Genomic DNA, 19,552 nt, shown 5'->3' on the forward strand with positions numbered 1-19,552 from the left:
CGCTACCTCATACAAAACAACACAGAATTCTGAGCCTAGGATTAGGTCTGAGCTCATGGAAATGTAGCCACTTGCTGACTTTTGTATCTTAGTTTCTATTTAATGAGCAAACAGCAAGCCATGACATCAGGCATTTCCTTTTATTAGCTCTTAGTAGACTTCTGCTGAAATGGCTCAGATGTCCTGGGAACATGGTCTACAACCTCATTGAAGAATGTGGGGAGAAAGATACATATACACACGTGTGTGTGTCTACATATGTCTATTTTGTGGTATGTCTCTGAGGTTGCTGCCTGCCCTGCGGGGGGCACTCAAAAGCGTTTCTGGAGGGCAATCTGGATATTCTTCAGCAGGCCCCACTTAGCTCGGCTCTTCCCACGCCCATCCGGTGTTACCACCTGCAATCAGAAGCAGAGATCCATGGCACCAGCCACAAGGGAAGCAGCAGCTCCCAGGAGCCCGGCCCCGGCTGCGGGCCAGGCGCTACACACATCACAGCATTAGCTCCTCATGTCGACAGCCACATGAGGCTGGTGCCATGGACCCCATTTTACCAATGAAAAAACGAAGGCACAGAAGAACCAGGTAGCTTTCCTGAAGTCCCGCAGCTAATATGTGGTGGGGTTGGGATTTCACAGACAAGGTCCCACTTCTTTAAGGCAGGTCAAGGACTGACTGCTGATTACCGTGTTGTGGTTGTGACCCCAGGTGGGCTTCACCAGAGATTAGCCCCAGGGGTCCTCCCCCCAGTCCCTAGAAATTGCTTCTGTCACAGCTCTTATCATTTGTAAATTTCAGTGAGTGTGTTTAATTAATTTTCTTACCAGACGGTGAGCACCTTAAATGGGGTGTGGAGGCAATGACAGTCTTTCCTCTCTGTAATCCCAACAGTGCTTATGGTACAGAGAAGTTTCTTACAAAAGTGAATGAAAGGTGAATAGAACCATTATTTGTACATCTGCCAACTGTTTCTCTTTGCAGCATCATACTATCTCTGATCACAGTGAATAGTCAATGCTCCCTAGAAAAGGCAGCTTACATTGGGTAGCAGAACCCTCCTAGAGGTCTCACCAACTCAGCTTAGATGTGGAGCTCCGTGCCTTACCTTGAAGGTGGTGGACTTCTCCACAACTCTGGTCTGGCAGCATTCCTATTCCTTCCTAATACACATTTACTGAGAAGGCATTTAGGGAGTGAGGTCAAGATCCAGGTATGAGAGACAGCCCACAGGATCAATCAGGATTCATGGGGCAGATGGGGCTAGGGGTGCAGTGTGGATGAGGAAGAGCAATGTTTGTACAAAGTACAAAGTATATGCAAAGGCTTTTATGTTTGTTTTCAAAGGGAAAGGGCAAAAAATAGACACCATTATTATTATGCTCTCTAGTTTTACAAAATTTAGTTTTAGAGAAAACAGGGCTTCATGCAAGATAAAGATTATGTTATACCTACGATGTTAGATCACTCATTGCTGGATAAAAATGGACATAACACATAGAGATAATCCTGATAAGGGTGGTATAAATGTGTAAGATATACACACAGAGCTATCAGGGGGCAATGAGGAAGGAATAACAGTGTTATGGTGGGTTGGGAATTGATTCATTAAAAATAGGGAATTGAAGTTCTGCCTTAAAGTATAGTCAGGATCTCCAGAGATAAAGACTTGAGTGGGACATGTGAATGGGGCAGTGGGGAATGAGGTGTGTCTGTGAATCAGAAGATCAGATGAAACAGGACAGAAGAAACAGAGAACAGAACTTGAGATACTAAAGAAATTGAAATGATAGTTGGCATTCCTTCCCCTGCCCAAAAGGCTCAGATGGTTTTCCAAATGAATTCTACCAAACTTTTAAGAAAGAGTTGTTCTAGAAAATAGAAAAAGAGCAATAGTTTCCTAGTTCATTTTTCAAGCTAGTAAAATATTGATTCCAGAACCAGACAAAAGAAATATAGGCAAAGTATTATAGGTCTGGTTCACAAATGATGAGAGATGCAGTACTCCAAAACAAAATATGAGCTAACTAAAACCAAGTATATTAAAAAAATAATACATCATGATCACATAGGGTTTAGTCCATGAATGCAAGTAGAGTTTAACATCAGAAAAATCAGTGTCATTAATTTCATTAATGCCTAAAGGAGAAAAGTCATATGATTATCTCAAATAATACAAAAAATTCACAAAGTTGCACAAGCTCTCAGAAATTTAGAAGTAGAAACAATTTTCCTTAACTTAATAAGGTTTATATATAAAAAATTACCACTGAATTATACACTTCAAAAGAGTGAATTTCTTAGTATGTGAACTATATTTTAATAAAGGTTTTATAAAAAATGAAAAGTCAGAACACTGTTAAAAAAACTAAATCAAAAATCATCATAGCTCAATGGAGAAACATTAAGATCAGGAATAAGACAAGGATTTTAACTCTCACAGCCACCATTTTCTGTAGGACCACTAGCCCTGGCCAAAGCTATAAGGAAAGAAAAAGAAATAGCGGTTCAAGACTTGTAAGGAAAGAGGTAAAACTATCATTATTTATAGACGATAGGATCATACACCTGGAAAAACAAGCAGACTCAACAGAGAGACTCTCAGAATAATGAGATATTATTGATATTGCTGGAATCAAGATTATCCTACAAACACAGTAGTTTTTATTCTAAACCAGCAGTACATTAGAAAGTATAATCAGATATAAAAATAACATTAATAATATCAACTGAATCTGTAAAATATCTGGTTTAACCACGAATATATAGTACCTCTATGGGAAGAGTTTAAAAGCTCCATGCTATTCTCCATAGTGGCTGTACCAATTCACATTCCCAACAGTGCAAGAGGGTTCTCTTTTCTCCACACACTCTCCAGCATTTATTGTTTCTAGATTTTTTGATGATGGCCATTCTGACTGGTGTGAAATGATATCTCACTATAGTTTTGATTTGCATTTCTCTAATGATTAATGACATTGAGCATTCTTTCACGTGTTTGTTGGCAATCTGTATATCTTCTTTGGGGAAATGTCTATTTAGGTCTTCTGCTTATTTTTGGATTGGGCTGTTTGTTTTTTTGATATTGAGCTGCATGAGCTGCCTGTAAATTTTGGAGATTAATCCTTTGTCAGTTGCTTCATTTGCAAATATTTTCTTCCATTCTGAGGGCTGTCTTTTCATCTTGTTTATGGTTTCTTCTGCTGTGCAAAAGCTTTGAAGTTTCATTAGGTCCCATTTTGTTTATTTTTGTTTTTATTTCCATTTCTCTAGGAGGTAAGTCAAAAAGAATCTTGCTGTGATTTATGTCATAGAGTGTTCTACGTATGTTTTCCTCTAAGAGTTTTAAAGTGTCTGACCTTACATTTAGATATTTAATCCATTTTGAGTTAATTTTTTTGTATGGTGGTAGGGAGTGTTCTAATTTCATTCTTTTACATGTAGCTGTCCAGTTTTCCCAGCACAACTTATTGAAGAGACTGTCTTTTCTCCATTGTATATCCTTGCCTCCTTTATCAAAGATAAGGTGTCCATATGTGTGTGGGTTTATCTCTGGGCTTTCTATCCTGTTCCATTGATCTATATTTCTGTTTTTGTGCCAGCACCATACTCTCTTGATTACTGTAGCTTTGTAGTATAGTCTGAAGACAGGAAGCCTGATTCCTCCAGCTCCGTTTTTCTTTCCCAAGATTGCTTTGGCTATTTGGGATCTTTTGTGTTTCCATATAAATTGTGAGACTTTTTGTTCTAGTTCTGTGAAAAATGCCAGTGAGTTTGATAGGGATTGCATTGAATCTGTAGATTGGTTTGGGTAGTAGAGTCATTTTCACAATGTTGATTCTTCCAAGCCAGGAACATGGTATATCTTTCCATCTATTTGTATCATCTTTAATTTCTTTCATCAGTGTCTTATAATTTTCCGCATACAGGTCTTTTGTCTCCTTAGGTAGGTTTATTCCTAGATATTTTATTCTTTTTGTTGCAATGGTAAATGGGAGTGTTTTCTTAATTTCACTTTCAGATTTTTCATCATTAGTGTATAGGAATGCAAGAGATTTCTGTGCATTAATTTTGTATCCTGCAACTTTACCAAATTCATTGATTAGCTCTAGTAGTTTTCTGGTAGCATCTTTCGGATTCTCCATGTATAGTATCATGTCATCTACAAACAGTGGCAGCTTTACTTCTTTTCCGACTTGGATTCCCTTCATTTCTTTTTCTTCTCTTATTGCTGTGGGTAAAACTTCCAAAACTATGCTGAATAATAGTGGCGAGAGTGGGCAACTTTGTCTTGTTCCTGATCTTAGTGGAAATGCTTTCAGTTTTTCACCATTGAGGATGATGTTGGCTGTGGGTTTGTCATATATGGTCTTTATTATGTTGAGGTAAATTTCCTCTTTGCCTACTTTCTGGAGGGTTTTTTTTTTATCATATATGGGTTTTGAATTTTGTCAAAAGCTTTCTCTGCATCTATTGAGATGATCATATGGTTTTTCTCCTTCAATTTGTTAATATGGTGTATCACATTGATTGAGTATACTGAAGAATCCTTGCATTCCTGGGATAAACCACACTTGATCATGGTGTATGATCCTTTTAATGTGCTGTTGGATTCTGTTTGCTAGTATTTTGTTGAGGATTTTTGCATCTATGATCATCAGTGATATTGGCCTGTAGTTTTCTTTCTTTGTGACATCTTTGTCTGGTTTTGGTATCAGGGTGATGGTGGCCTTGTAGAATGAGTTTGGGAGTGTTCCTCTCTCTGCTATATTTTGGAAGAGTTTGAGAAAGTTAGGTGTTAGCTCTTCTCTAAATGTTTGATCGAATGCGCTGTGAAGCCATCTGGTCCTTGGCTTTTGTTTCTTGGAAGATTTTTAATCACAGTTTCAATTTCAGTGCTTGTGATTGGTCTGTTCATATTTTCTATTTCTTCCTGGTTCAGTCTCGGAAGGTTGTGCATTTCTAAGAATTTGCCCATTTCTTCCAGGTTGTCCATTTTATTGGCATATAGTTGCTTGTAGTAATCTCTCATGATCCTTTGTATTTGTGCAGTGTCAGTTGTTACTTCTCCTTTTTCATTTCTAATTCTATTGATTTGAGTCTTCTCTGTTTTTTTCTTGATGAGTCTGGCTAATGTTTTATCAATTTTGTTTATCTTCTCAAAGAACCAGATTTTAGTTTTATTGACCTTTGCTATCATTTCCTTCATTTCTTTTTCATCTACTTCTGATCTGATCTTTATGATTTCCTTCCTTCTGCTAACTTTGGGGTTTTTTTTAATTCTTCTTTCTCTAATTGCTTTAGCTGTAAGGTTAGGTTGTTTTTTTGAGATGTTTCTTGTTTCTTAAGGTAGGATTGTATTGCTATAAACTTCCCTGATAAAACTGCTTTTGCTGCATCCCATAGGTTTTGGGTCATCATGTTTTCATTGTCATTTGTTTCTAGGTATTTTTTGATTTCTTCTTTGATTTCTTCAGTAATCTCTTGGTTATTAAGTAATGTATTGTTTAGCCTCCATGTGTTTGTATTTTTTACAGATCTTTTCCTGTAATTGATATCTAGTCTCATAGCGTTGTGGTCAGAAAAGATACTTGATATGATTTCAATTTTCTTAAATTTACCAGGGCTTGATTTATGACCCAAGATATGATCTATCCTGGAGAATGTTCCATAAGTACTTGAGAAGAAAGTGTATTCTGTTGTTTTTGGATGGAATGTCCTATAAATATCAATTAAGTCCATCTTGTTTATTGTATCATTTAAAGCTTGTGTTTCCTTATGTACTTTCATTTTGGATGATCTGTCCATTGGTGAAAGTGGAGTGTTCAAGTCCCCTACTATGATTGTGTTACTGTCGATTTCCCCTTTTATGGCTGTTAATATTTGCCTTATGTATTGAAGGTGCTCCTATGTTGGGTGCATAAATTTTACAATTGTTATATCTTCTTCTTGGATTGATCCCTTGATCATTATATAGTGTCCTTCTTTGTCTCTTGTAATAGTCTTTTTTTAAAGTCTATTTTGTCTGATATGAGAATTGTTACTCCAGCTTTCTTTTGATTTCCATCTGCATGGAATATCTTTCTCCATCCCCTTTCAGTCTGTATGTGTCCCTAGGTCTGAAGTGGGTCTCTTGTAGACAGCATATACATCGGTCTTGTTTTTGTATGCATTCAGGCAGTCTATGTCTTTTGGTTGGAGCATTTAATCCATTTACATTTAAGGAAATTATCAATATGTATGCTCCTATTACCATTTTCTTAATTATTTTGGGTTTGTTATTGTCTTTTCCTTCTCTTGTGTTTCCTGCCTAGAGAAGTTCCTTTAGCATTTACTGTAAAGCTGATTTGGTGGCGCTGAATTCTCTTAGCTTTTGCTTGCCTGTAAAGGTTTTAGTTTCTCTGTCAAATCTGAATGAGGTTCTTGCTGGATAGAGTGATGTTGGTTGTAGGTTTTTCTCCTTCATCACTTTAAATATGTCCTGCCACTCCCTTCTGGCTTGCAGAGTTTCTGCTGAAAGGTCAGCTGTTAACCGTATGGTGATTCCCTTGTATGTTATTTGTTGTTTTTCCCTTGCTACTTTTAATATTTTTTCTTGTATTTAACTTTTGATAGTTTGATTAATATGTGTCTTCGCGTGTTTCTCCTTGGATTTTCCTGTATGGGACTCTCTGTGCTTCCTGGACTTGATTAACTATTTCCTTTCCCATACTAGGGAAGTTTTCAACTATAATCTCTTCAAATATTTTCTCAGTCCCTTTCTTTTTCTTTTCTTCTTCTGGAACCCCTATAATTCGAATGTTGGTGCATTTAATGTTGTCCCAGATGTCTCAGAGACTGTCCTCAATTCTTTTCATTCTTTTTTCTTTATTCTGCTCTGCAGTAGTTATTTCCACTATTTTATCTTCCAGGTCACTTATCAGTTCTTCTGCCTCAGTTATTATGCTATTGCTTCCTTCTAGAGAATTTTTAATTTCATTTATTGTGTTGTTCATCACTGTTTATTTGCTCTTTAGTTCTTCTAGGTCCTTGTTGAACGTTTCTTGTATTTTCTCCATTCTGTTTCCAAGATTTGGGATCATCTTTACTATCATTATTCTGAATTCTTTTTCATGTAGACTGCCTATTTCCTCTTTATTTGTTAAGTCTGGTGGGTTTTTACCTTGCTCCTTCATCTGCTGTGTGTTTCTCTGTCTTCTCATTTGGTTAACTTACGGTGTTTGGGGTCTCCCTTTCACAGGCTGCAGGTTCGTAGTTTCCGTTGTTTTTAGTGTCTGCCCCCAGCGGCTAAGGTTTGTTCTGTGGGTTGTGTAGGCTTCCTGGTGGAGGGGACTGGTGCCTGTGTTCTGGTGGGTGAGGCTGGATCTTGTCTTTCTGGTGGGCAGGTCCACGTCTGGTGGTGTGTCTTAGAGTATATGTGGGCTTATTATGATTTTAGGCAGCCTCTCTGTTAATGGATGGATTGTGTTCCTGTCTTGCTATTTGTTTGGCATAGGATGTCCCGCACTGGTCGTTGAGTGGAGCTGGGTCTTGGCATTGAGATGGAGATCTCTGGGAGATTATCACCATTTGATATTAAGTGGAACTGGGAGGTCTCTTGTGGACCAATGTCCTGAACTTGGCTCTCCCACCTCAGAGGCACAGCCCTCATACCTGGCTGGAGCACCAAAAGCCTGTCATCCACACGGCTCAGAATAAAAGGGAGAAAACGAAAGAAAGAAAGAACGAAAGAAAGAAAGAAGAATATAAAATAAAATAAAGTTATTAAATTAAAAATAATTATTAAAATAATTTTTAAAGTAATTTAAAAAAAAAGAAAGAAAGAAAGAAGAGAGCAACCAAACCAGAACACAAATCCACCAATGAGAACAAGTGGTAAAAACTATACTAAAAAACAAAACAAAACAAAAAAACCAAATAAACAAAAAAAAGACAGACAGAACCCTAGGACAAATGGTAAAAGCAAAGCTATACAGACAAAATCACACTAAGAAGCATACACATACACACTCACAAAAAGAGGAAAAGGGGGAAAAAATGTATCGTTGCTCCCAAAGTCCACCTCCTCAATTTGGGATGATTCGTTGTCTATTCAGGTATTCCACAGATGCAGGGTACATCAAGTTGATTGTGGAGATTTAATCTGCTGCTCCTGAGGCCGCTGGGAGAGATTTTCCTTTCTCTTCTTTGTTCGCACAGCTCCCGGGGTTCAGCTTTGAATTTGGACCCGCCTCTGCGTGTAGGTCGCTGGAGGGCGTCTGTTCTTCGCTCAGGCAGGACGGGGTTAAAGTAGCCGCTGATTCGGGGGCTCCGGGTCACTCAGGCCAGGGGGGGGAGGGGTACGGATGAGGGATGAGCAGAGGCCGACGTGACATTGCAGCAGCGTGAGGCCCACCGTGCGTTCTCCCGGGGAAGTTGTCCCTGGATCCTGGGACCCTGGCAGTGGTGGGCTGCACAGGCTCCCCGGAAAGGAGGTGTGGAGAGTGACCTGTGCGCGCACACAGGCTTCTTGGTGGCGGCAGCAGCAGCCTGAGTGTCCCATGCCAATCTCTGGGGTCTGCGCTAATAGCGGCGGCTCGCGCCCGTCCCTGGAGCTCCTTTAAGCAGCACTCTTAATCCCCTCTCCTCGCGCACCAGCAAACAAAGAGGCAAGAAAAAGTCTCTTGCCTCTTAGGCAGGTCCAGACTTTTCCCCGGACTCCCTCCCAGCTAGCCGTGGCGCACTAACCCCCTGCAGGCTGTGTTCACGCCGCCAACCCCAGTCCTCTCCCTGTGCTCCGACCGAAGCCCGAGCCTCAGCTCCCAGCCCCGCCCGCCCCGGCGGGTGAGCAGACAAGCCTCTCGGGCTGGTGAGTGCTGGTCAGCACTGATCCTCTGTGCGGGAATCTCTCCGCTTTGCTCTCTGCACCCCTGTTGCTGCTCTCTCCTCCGCGCCTCTGAAGCTTCCCCCCCTCTGCCACCCGCAGTCTCCACCCATGAAGGGGCTTCCTAGTGTGTGGAAACCTTTCCTCCTTCACAGCTCCCTCCCACTGGTGCAGGTCCGTCCCTATTCTTTTGTCTCTGTTTTTTCTTTTTTCTTTTGCTCTACCCAGGTACGTGGGGAGTTTCTTGCCTTTTGCGAGGTCTGAAGTCTTCTGCCAGCGTTCAGTAGGTGTTCTGTAGGAGTTGTTCCACATGTAGATGTATTTCTGATGTATCTGTGGGAAGGTGATCTCCACGTCTTACTCTTCTGCCATCTTCAGAAATTCTCCATTTTAAGGATTTTTAAAACAAAACTTCAAAAGGTCAAACCATGAAAAAAATAATTGATGACTTTGATAACAACAAAATTGAAGATTTCTGCTGTTTCATGACATACACGATGAACAAGGTTATAGACAAATGTCAGAATGGAGAAGATATTATCAATGTCTAAAGCCATTATCTAGAATATATAAGGTAATAGTGCAAATCACCTATAGGAAAAGAAAAGTGCAATAGGAAGACGGGCAAAAGATATTTAGCAGGCTATTTACAGAAGAGGAGATCCTGAAAACAACCAAACGAAATGAAATTTTAAACAATAAGGAGATAGCACTTTATACCTATTGGGCTAGCAAAATAGTAAAAGCTGGATCATGTCAAATGTAGGTGGGGCTTAAGATATGGGGTCCTCATTCATTCCTTATGGAAGTGTACATGCGTGCAGTCCAATGAAGTACACACACACTCTACCCCCCAGCAATTTCACTCATGGTGCATGTCTGATAAGGGCTGAACTGTGTCCTCCCAAAATTCTTGTGTTGAAGTCCTATTCCCAGTACTTCAGAATGTGACTTATTTAGAGATAGTGCCTTTGAAGAGGTGATTAAGTTAAAATGAGGTCATTATGGAGGGTCCTAATCCAATCTGACTGTTGTCCTTAAAAGAAGAGGAAGTTTGGACACACAGAGACACACCAGAGGTGCACTCACACAAGAAAGGGCCCTGTGAGGGCACAGGGAGAAGGCAGATGTCTGCAAGCCAAGGGGAGAAGCCTCAGAAGAAAGCAGACACACCAAAACCTTGACCTTAGACTCCTGGCCTCCAGAACTGTGAGAAAATACATTTCTGTTGTTTATGCCACTGAGTCTGTAGCATTTTGATGTGGCAGCCCTAGCAAACTAATACAATGTCCCAGAGAAAGTCCCACGTCCCTATCCCACCCACAAAATGTCAGGAATGAGGCTGTTTACCGCAGCATTATTGGAGGTCACCTGGGTGTCCATCCTGGCTGAATAGACAGGTAAAACGTGGTGAACAAACGCACACTGTAAAGGATGAGGCAGCATTAGGAGTTAGGGACTAAATGTGCCCAGTGACATGGATGGATCATTAAAAACACAGTGTTCAGGGGAAAATGGTAAGACACAGTAAGTTATGTAACAATACTAGCATTTGTGCAAATTAATAACACATTCAAAACAATACACGCCATGTAAGAACACATAAAGGCAGCAAGATGCACATAAAACATATTAGAATGGATATCTAGGGAGGGTCACAAAAGGAAACAAATACATAAACAAGAAAAGGGCCTTGCATGCACCAGTACTGGTAAAGGACCATGAATTGAGGTGTCTGACTAATTCAACCTTCTGTGTATGAGGTTAAAAATGATAGGTCCAGCTTGAGCCTGAATTAGACTCATTCCAGGGATCTAACCTATTGGCAGGGCAAGTAGGGAGGGACCAATAGGGTTCTATTTACGTGAATGATCAAGAGGCCTTTGGGAAAAGAATGAATTCTAAGGAGATGAATGCAAACCACTTTGATTTCGTTTCAGGGCATGGAGTCACGGTGAGTATGTGGGTAGGTGAGCGGGTAGTTTTGGGGTAGTTATTCCGAATGTGGACTAGTGTTGGTCACTCAAATTCCTCTAACCCCAACCCCTGAAGATGTGTGTGTCAGCCTAAGGCAGAGTGTCTGCAGTAGGGACAGAAGAAAAACCAGAGGGGGATTTCATGAAACCGAGGTAAGATGCCCAGGAAGGCCAAGCAGCCCTGCTCTGTGGCTGGAGTTCCAGCCTGAGTGTGGCCTGAGCAGGTAGGAAGCAGTACTACAGATGCTCAGTTTATCTGGCAGGACCACTTCCTGAGCACACGTGAGGCACTGTTGGGGGGTGGGACCCAGTATAGACTGAGAAGGAATTTGAGAGGATGGGTGGGGTGAAGGGTGGGTGCCTTTCCTGAAGAGCTATAGGGGAAGACCCAGAACAGTACCAGTTTGTGAGTATTCTGGGGCCTGAATATTTATCTCCAAGTCTGATGTAACCTGGGACATCTGGTCTACCTCAGATTGTGGTAGGCAGAATAATGGACCCCCAAGTCCATGTCCTCCTCCCAGGAACCAGTGGACATTTTATGTTACATGGCAAAGGGGGATTAAGGTTGCTAGTCAGCTGGCTTGAAGACAGGGAGATTATCCTGAATCATCAGGTGGATCCAGTATGATCCCAAGAGTCCTTCAAAGTCAAAGAGGAGGCAGAATCGAACCAGAGAGATGATGGTGTGAGAAGGACTCAGCCTAACGTTATTGGCTTTGGATATGGAAGAAGAGGCCATGAGCCAAGGAATCTGGGCAGCTGCGTGAAGCCAGAAAAGGGGAGGAAATGAACTTTCCCCTAGAGCCTCCGGAAAGCACACAGCCCTGCTCACACCTTAGATTTCTGATCTCCGGAATTGTAAGTTAATAGGTAAAATTGTATTGTGTAAGCTACTAATTTGTTACAGCGGCAACAGGAAACCAGTGCGCACATGGAAAGTTAGATATTTCATAGGAAAACTTCCTGGAAGTTAGCAGAGATTTGCAGTCAGTGGGAGACATCAAGGTGAGGAGGCTGTTTTCAAAAATGGGGGCCATGGTCATCAGGTACACTGAGGTTTAGATGAAAAACAGGAGGAGGAACTGAGGTCACAGGGTATGTGATTTGCCTAAAAACACATCTCCATTCCTTCAAAAAATATCAACGAGGCACTGGGGCATTAGAAGCTCTCAGCTGGGGACTTGGGAGCCAAGAGAGGTGAGGAAGGCCGGCACGATGTCCTCGCTGAGCTTGCTGCCTAGCAGACTGGGGGCTTGGACCCAGGTACACCCGCCCAAGTCCAAAGATCTTCCCAACGCATGATCTTGCCTCGCAAGAAAAATAAAAGTGCCGCTCTAACGGCTGTTGCTCTGACAACATCCTCCTAGAGTGTGGTGCCAGGTCCCTAAGGCTGAGCCCACTCTGCCTAGACTTTGCTGCATCTGGTTATCTGATTATGGTACAGGAGACGAAGAGCTCCTGCCTTAGATGAGACCTAGGTTCCCACTCAACTCCTTTGAGTTACACGAGGCCAGACTCTTTTCCTCTCTGAGCCTCAGTTTCCTCATCTGTAAAATGGAGGCAATAACTCCCTGCCTTCCGAGCGGTTGGGATGATCAGTGATATTGAATATACAGTGTCTGACACAGAGTCAGCCTTCAATAAGTGAGACCTTTAAAAAGCATTAAAGTTAATTTTCATGCTTTGTCTATTAGACTACATATAAAATCCCTTAAAAAAAAATCAAGCGACAGACTATGAAAATCAAATATAAAAGGTGTTACTTCACTTCCTTTACAAAAGGATGTATGGTGGAAATATTGCATTTTGGATAAGAAGTGATTCTGCTGCCTTGTTACAGCATTTTAAATGAAACCTTTCAGGAATACCTGCTTAGAACTGATGCTGAAGGAAAAATATTTCGATTTTATAGGAAGGAGCTAAAGTCATTACTTTTATGAAGCTTTATAAATGTCATTCAAACACACCATCTTCTTTTCATTTGCTATTGAAGCCTTTACTTATGCAAATCATGACAAATGTGAAGGAAAGCCAAGCTTCCCCTGGAATGCTAATATAATCACAAAGAGGGAGGAAGAATTACTTCTGAAGGAAAAATCTATATTGCAGCTCTGTGAGTCAGATGAAAATGAAGCTTCCAGAAAACCTCATTAGTTAGTGCTCTGCTCATTAAGAAATTGTGTTAAAAAGCAAAGAAACTGGAATGAGTTTCCTTCCCTTATAGGGAGCGCAAATTCATCACATAAACACAATTTCAGGGGGATTGTTATTTCTTGATTGATGGTAAAAAACACTTAACAGCTCTCAGGCCTCTTATGGTACTTTGCAATTATTAATTTTATTTATTTAGACGTTCGTTCATAGATTCATTTGTTTGGTCACGTTTTCACTCATGTATTAATTCAATAACCATTAAGAACAATTAAGCTATGTGCACAGGGCTGGTAAAGCATTGCGGCAGAAGGAAAGATGAATTAGACGTGAATTTTATTTTCAAGGGGTTCAAAGTTTAAGAGGGATGACAAAATATCTACCTGAGAAAGGCTGACACACTCCTGTCTCTCCACCCCCATCCTTGGCCCTAGCATCTAAAAATGACTTAAGATACACATAAAAAAAATTAGTAACTGCACTGAGTGCGCCCTTCATGAGTAATTAAAAAAAAAAAGAGAAGGCAGATGGAATTAGATTGAAGGAAAAATCCATAGTCAAAAGGACCTGCTGTCAAACATGGTAGCAACTGTGGGTGTTCCATGCTCTGGAGAGAAGAACATCAACAAGAATTGGTCTATGGGGCAACTGACGGACAGGGTACCTGGCTGGGGTCTAACAGGAGGAGTAGCTAGGCGACTTTCTCATCCCACGTCCTTCCCGTGTGAGTGTCTGACCTCCGTGGAGGGGGAGGGGATGCACATGGGTGCCAGGCTCCAGAAGCAGAGCATCGGGATGGAGTAGAGAGCCCCCTCCGCCCGCCTCCAGGAGACTTGCTTCTGGTATAATGACCAAGAGCATAATCCTGCCCCATCCTACATCCTGCTTCCCTTTATCACCAGAGGTAGCAACCAATCAGATTCTCTTCTGCAAACATGTGACCAGAGCCCAAGGGCGTGAAGCTAGTCAGATTGTGTTGGTCTCACAGAGCATGGGCCAGGAACCTCCAAAACCACATGCAAGATGAATTTAGGGGAGGAGAAACAATGGGCTAGCTGAAAATGGTGCAAATTTAGAGAGAAGCAGAGATGGAAGGAGGGGGTGTGGGAGACACAGAGGGAGGGAATAGAGAGAGAGAGATTGATTGAGAGATTGAGAGAAACTGATGACTTTCCAGTTTTTTTGGGTATCAGATGTATGTCCTGGTTGGAAGGGGTCTCATGAGACTCCCTTCTCTCTCGGCTTTTCAATAGCCGAAATGAATGGATTTATTCTCTTTACTTCTAAAGAATCCCTGATTAAGACTTAATCTACTCTGATTCCTAAGAACACCATCATGGCTGTACAGTAAGATAGCTCTAGGCAGTCTTGACATTTTTCTTCCCTTTCTCCTTTGAATATCAATAAAATTATACCCATGAATGTATTTCCCCTGGGGATATAAAGCAGAATCAACCTTGCATCACAAAAAAGGTAGGAATAGTCTTGTCCCTTCCATTATTTGGAGTCCATCCTGGCTTACTCACTGGCTACTCCTTAACTTTCAGCTAAACAACAAATAAATTTTTTTAGTATTATAAGTATATCCTAAATACTGCATGAGACATACTAACACTAAAAATTTATTCATTGCATGTGATATACTAACACTAAAAATTTATTCACTGCATTGTATAATTATAAATTATAAATTTATAATTAAATTTATTATAATTTATATTGCTTAAATCTGATACCCTATCCTTGCTTTGATTCACCACTGACGCTAATACTTAACTCTTTTTTTGTCCTTCTCACACCACAATTATTTGTTTGCTAGACCCTGAGCTCCTTGAAGGCAAGAATTACGTCTTATTTTCCTTGGAACTCTACATACTAACACAATACCTGGCACAAATGTTTTCTGAATCAAAGCGAACTGACGATTCTCATTTACAAAGTTGGCTGAGGCCAGAGGCCCTCCCTGTGCCCTTGAGTTAATGAGTTTTCTGGGAGTAGAGAGGGAGGTCATATGGTGGGTTCCATGACCTCATGATCAATGCTAACAGAGCTGCACCCATAGTGGATGAAGAACTTCCAACTGAGAAATAAAGTGCCTGGTACCTTGCAGATGTCACTCCACTGCCCAGGACCGTTATCGTTGACGGCTCTCACTTTAAACAGATACTCGGTGTTGGGGGTCAGGTTGTGCAGCTCCAGGTTCTGCTGCATTATATCCCGAATTTGTGCACAGAGCTCTGTCTGCACATTGTTCGGAGGGGAATTAATGAGTTCGTAGAATTCCATCTCAAAAGAGTCCACGTCTTCTATTGGGCATGTCCAGTAAACCTAGGAAGAAATGAACATGTCAGTGGGGTACTAGCACACACCATTCAGCTTTCTTTCCCATGAAGATCTGTATCGTGGATTCTCTGGGGTGAGTTTAAGCTGACTCATCCCCTCTAGCTGCTGAAGACTTTGAATTAGACCTTGTGCAACAGTCCTGAAAGGCTTCGTGATGAATCCTGACGTGAGGCTTTCAATGCGCTTCAAGAACAGAAGAATGCTCCTCTGGCTTCTGCTCCTGTCACTGTGGAGGTGAACTTGTCCTCCTGACACCACTAACCAAAGTGGCTACCATTTATTGAACACATATTACGCATCAGATTCTGTGTCAGACGTTGCCTGCCTCGTTTAGTCCTCACAGTTCCCTAGGAGGGAGATTTCATTACCCCATTTGACAGTGGAGGCTCAGCAGGCTTACATTCAACAATTCCAATGGAACCACAGACTACTAAAGTTGAACAGTGTATCTATTTCAACTCCCTGTTTCACACACAAGGAAGTAGAGTCCCAAAGAGGTGAAGTGACTCATCCAGGTCATGGAGAATATACGTTCACACTCAAATCATAAAATGTCACCTCTTGGGAAGACGTGTATTAACCAGTGTCCATTAGCAGATTGTGCCTGGCATATAAATACTCTATAATAATTGCATTTTTAAACAGATATTGCATGGTTTATTTAAATGTTAATAAATTTAAATGTTATCGTGTATAAAGTTAATTTATAATTACTCGTAAGTATATAAATTTTAAAATTTGTATGGATTTGTATAATTAATTTATAATTTTTTTATGAATTTACACTTTTAAAACTGTACATTTACGTGACTTGTTAATAAAAATTAACTTATCTTTTCTGATTATCAAAACATACTCATTTAAAATACATACCTGGAAAATACAGAAAAATTATAAGGAAAGAAAGAAAATAAACATCTCTTTTAATCCCACAATTCAGTTAATAATTCATTATATTTCTTTCCAATTTTGGAATATACACAAGCACACAAATACATATAAAATACATACCTGGAAAATACAGAAAAATTATAAGGAAAGAAAGAAAATAAACATCTCTTTTAATCCCACAATTCAGTTAATAATTCATTATATTTCTTTCCAATTTTGGAATATACACAAGCACACAAATACATATAATTTGGATTATTATTGCTCTGATTCCTGCTTTCTTTCACTTATTACATTTTATATATGCCCCTATATCATTAAAAATTCAGCAAAGCACCATTTTAATAAGTGCCCTATAAGTGATTTACTCCTTCTATAGCTGAACATTTAGGTTGTTTCTAATTTTACACTCTAATAAGTAATGATGCATTGAACACTTTGGGGCATGAATCTTCATTGAATTTTTAATCACTTCCTTGGGAACGAGTTCTAGAAATAAAGTTGAGTTTTTATGAAAAAACTCTTCAGGATTTTTAAGGTACAGAGTGACAAGTATAAGGCTAACTTAAAGAATATTTCCCATGCCAAAAGAGTACTGTTAGCCAACCATCACTTGAGAGAGATGCCAACACAGACTTCCTCTCCTGCATTACTGAGTACTATGATTCCTGTGTGAATTACATCCCGTGATCCTGAAATACGGATCAATGATATTTTTACATCAAATACCACTGTTTGGCAGTAGGTTTAGGTGTCCTATCTTGAGAGTCAATAACTTGACTGGATTTTTTCTGTGTAGGGTCCTTTCTTGAGCTCATCAAGGGACCATTTACAGGTGGCATAGGGTGACTGTTCTCCAAGCCCAAGTACAGAACAGGTACCACCAGTCCTTTCCCTGCAGAGCAAGATCCTGCCCACCTCCCAAGTGGTCTGAGTTGTGTGAGATGAGACCTAATGCCACCCCTGATATAATATCACATACACTGCAGGTTTTGCTGATCTAAGATCATTTGGAAATGTAGGTTCAGCTGCTCTGTTGCGGGCATCTGCTATGTGAAGGGCAGAGATACTTTTGCTGTGTCTGACAGCCTATGGGAGGATATGTTGTATATGTTCTACCTTGCCACATAAGGTCATTCTTGGGGTCAATTATAAATGCCAAGACATAGATTATAATGTCTCAGGAAAATAGAAAAGTAAGGCTTGGTCAGTGTCTGGCTTTCATTTTCTTGTTTTTAGACCCTTGATACTAAATTGTGGTCTGCAGACCGGCAGCAATGCCAACATCTGGAAGTTTGTTAGAAGCGTAGAATCTCAGGCCCCACTGAGACCCACTGAAGCAGAATCTGCATTTTAACAAGATCCTTAGGTGCATATTAATGTTTGAGAACCACTAGTTTAGGATTCAAGGATGCTAAAAGTCTTTGTGAGTGTCCTCGGATCATGGAGACAAAAGATGGGCTCTGCCACATGGAAGCAGGCAGTGGGTTGGCTTGGGAGATATCCCTGTAGGACCCCAAGAGGAGGCAAGATATGCTCTGATAGAATATCTTTTTTCCTCCCTGGACTTTAATAAAACATTCTATAAACAATTCAATTTAGGTTCAGCTGGATTTGAAAGGAATGTTAAGAGATGCGCCATTTGTTCATGTTAGGCCTAGAAGGTCAAAGAAGAGCCATGTCCCCTGAAGCTGGGTGATGGTAGCTGTAGAGGTCTGTGAGACATCCACACACCTCCAATGCCACGCCCCCTTCCCCAAAAAGCTGAATCTCGGGAGATAAGAATTGGAATTCCATTGGGGATTATCCTTCTAATCTTTCCAAATCATGAAGAGTCTGGATAGATTCTTTAGAAGAAGTAGCAGTTTAGAGGAATCACAGCTGATAGACAACAGAGCCTGCTTTTCTAATTCCAATTTCTGTGCTCCCTCTACTGCTACACGTTCTCCTCTGGAAAATATTACCCTCTCCAAGAAGTCTCTTCAAATTACTTTGTTTCCCAAATTGTGCTCTCTTTCAATAGAGAAGCTGCCTTTGAAGTGGAGTTGGGGCTTTCAGATGTACTTCTGGCTATGAGTTAAATACATTGTTTGGTTTAAAACAATCTTGGGCTACTTAAGATTTCGGGAACTTATCCCTTTTGAATGGACTGACCACAAAGAGTCTAGAGGGACAGATTTGAGTGACCGGACCCTAGAGGTCAAACAAGTAAGTGCAACATTTCCTGACTACCCCGCTCCATTCCATAGCCCACACCCTCCCATCTTCCCTACAGGGCCCAGAGCCTTTCTTACCTTGGCAGCTCTCGGATACACCAGAGTCTGGTAGATAAGAATTGGGCCTGGAGTCTTCAGGGAGCTATCATTGAACGAGTACCAGTTGTGGAAGCTGCTGCTGTCCTGCACAGGCTGGTTTTCTACCCCTGCACTCCAGTAAGTGTAGAGGCTGTCTGTGGGCTTGGCAGGTTCAGCTGACTGGGCTCGCCCATAGGTCTCCAGACCCATCTTGGTCTTCTCACAGCTGGGGGCATTAAAGGACAATAAGGAGGAGCTTCGCTGGCATATCTGCTGGTTGCCGAAGCTGTGTGTACTGCAAGTGACCTTCCTGGCCATCATCATTTCTGAGTGCAGGGGATAGGGTGATGGCAGGGAGTTCCCTGAGGAACACACCTTCTTGGGCCCTGCGGGGAAGAGTTCGTGGATGGCATTGGAGAGCTCAGCAAAGTCCAAGGGCATGCAGTTCAAGGAGTGGAGCCGGAGCTGTGGGTCTGGCCTGTAGGTGCTCTGGATGCCGTCCTCGATCTGGTCCACCAGAATCTTGGCCGACTGCAGGAACGCCACCTGGCCTGTCTCCTTCAGTGCTTCCTTGGAGTAGGCGATCAGGCCACCCATTTCGTTCACCTTCATGGTGGTGACGTACACATATTTTTCAATCTCCTTCTGCCTGGACACTTCCAGATTCTCTATCTGCTCCATGATGGTTTTCTCTTTCTCCTGGAGAATGCTGCGCAGCTTGAGGAATCCATTTCTGATCTCTTTGCGCTTTACCTCCTTGTCAGCTTTAAAGCTGTTTTTTAAAATGTTGAATTCCATGAGGTCATTATCAATTTCGTATCGGACTGCAAAACAACCAAGTGAGTTACTTCAGTTAAATTTTTCATTTCCCCAGATGTCAAAGCCAGTGGCAAACTGGAGCAAACTAACTTGGGCTCCAAAGATGTGGGTGGAAAGGGAGGGAAACCACTTGTTGCTGGGCTGAAAGATGCTAGCATAGGTTTATAAAATGAATGTGGCCTCTCTCCATACACCCCTTTCTTTCTCCTTGTATA

At 41.2% G+C, this 19,552-nt stretch overlaps 1 protein-coding gene across 2 annotated transcripts in view; it reads right to left on the reverse strand.

Moving 5' to 3' along the window:
- Positions 1-203: 203 nt before the first annotated feature.
- TRIM42 (tripartite motif containing 42) overlaps positions 204-19,552 on the reverse strand; it is a 29,834-nt gene continuing 10,485 nt past the window's right edge. Inside the window, exons 3-5 of one of the 2 annotated variants that reach the window (XM_022582481.3) lie at positions 18,519-19,342; positions 15,094-15,318; positions 204-398 (exon numbers count right to left, since the gene is read on the reverse strand). In XM_022582481.3, coding sequence (XP_022438189.1) covers positions 312-398; positions 15,094-15,318; positions 18,519-19,342 — 1,136 coding nt within the window. In that variant the 3' untranslated portion in view covers positions 204-311. Of the gene's footprint in view, positions 399-14,055; positions 15,319-18,518; positions 19,343-19,552 lie in introns of those variants that run through there. The other variant, XM_089911072.1, reaches the window with a different exon arrangement.

Source organism: Delphinapterus leucas, chromosome 4, assembly GCF_059928025.1.
Source record: "Delphinapterus leucas isolate spDelLeu-1000000601 "Yukka" chromosome 4, BTC_Dleu_Yukka2, whole genome shotgun sequence".
Classification (NCBI taxonomy): domain Eukaryota; kingdom Metazoa; phylum Chordata; class Mammalia; order Artiodactyla; family Monodontidae; genus Delphinapterus; species Delphinapterus leucas.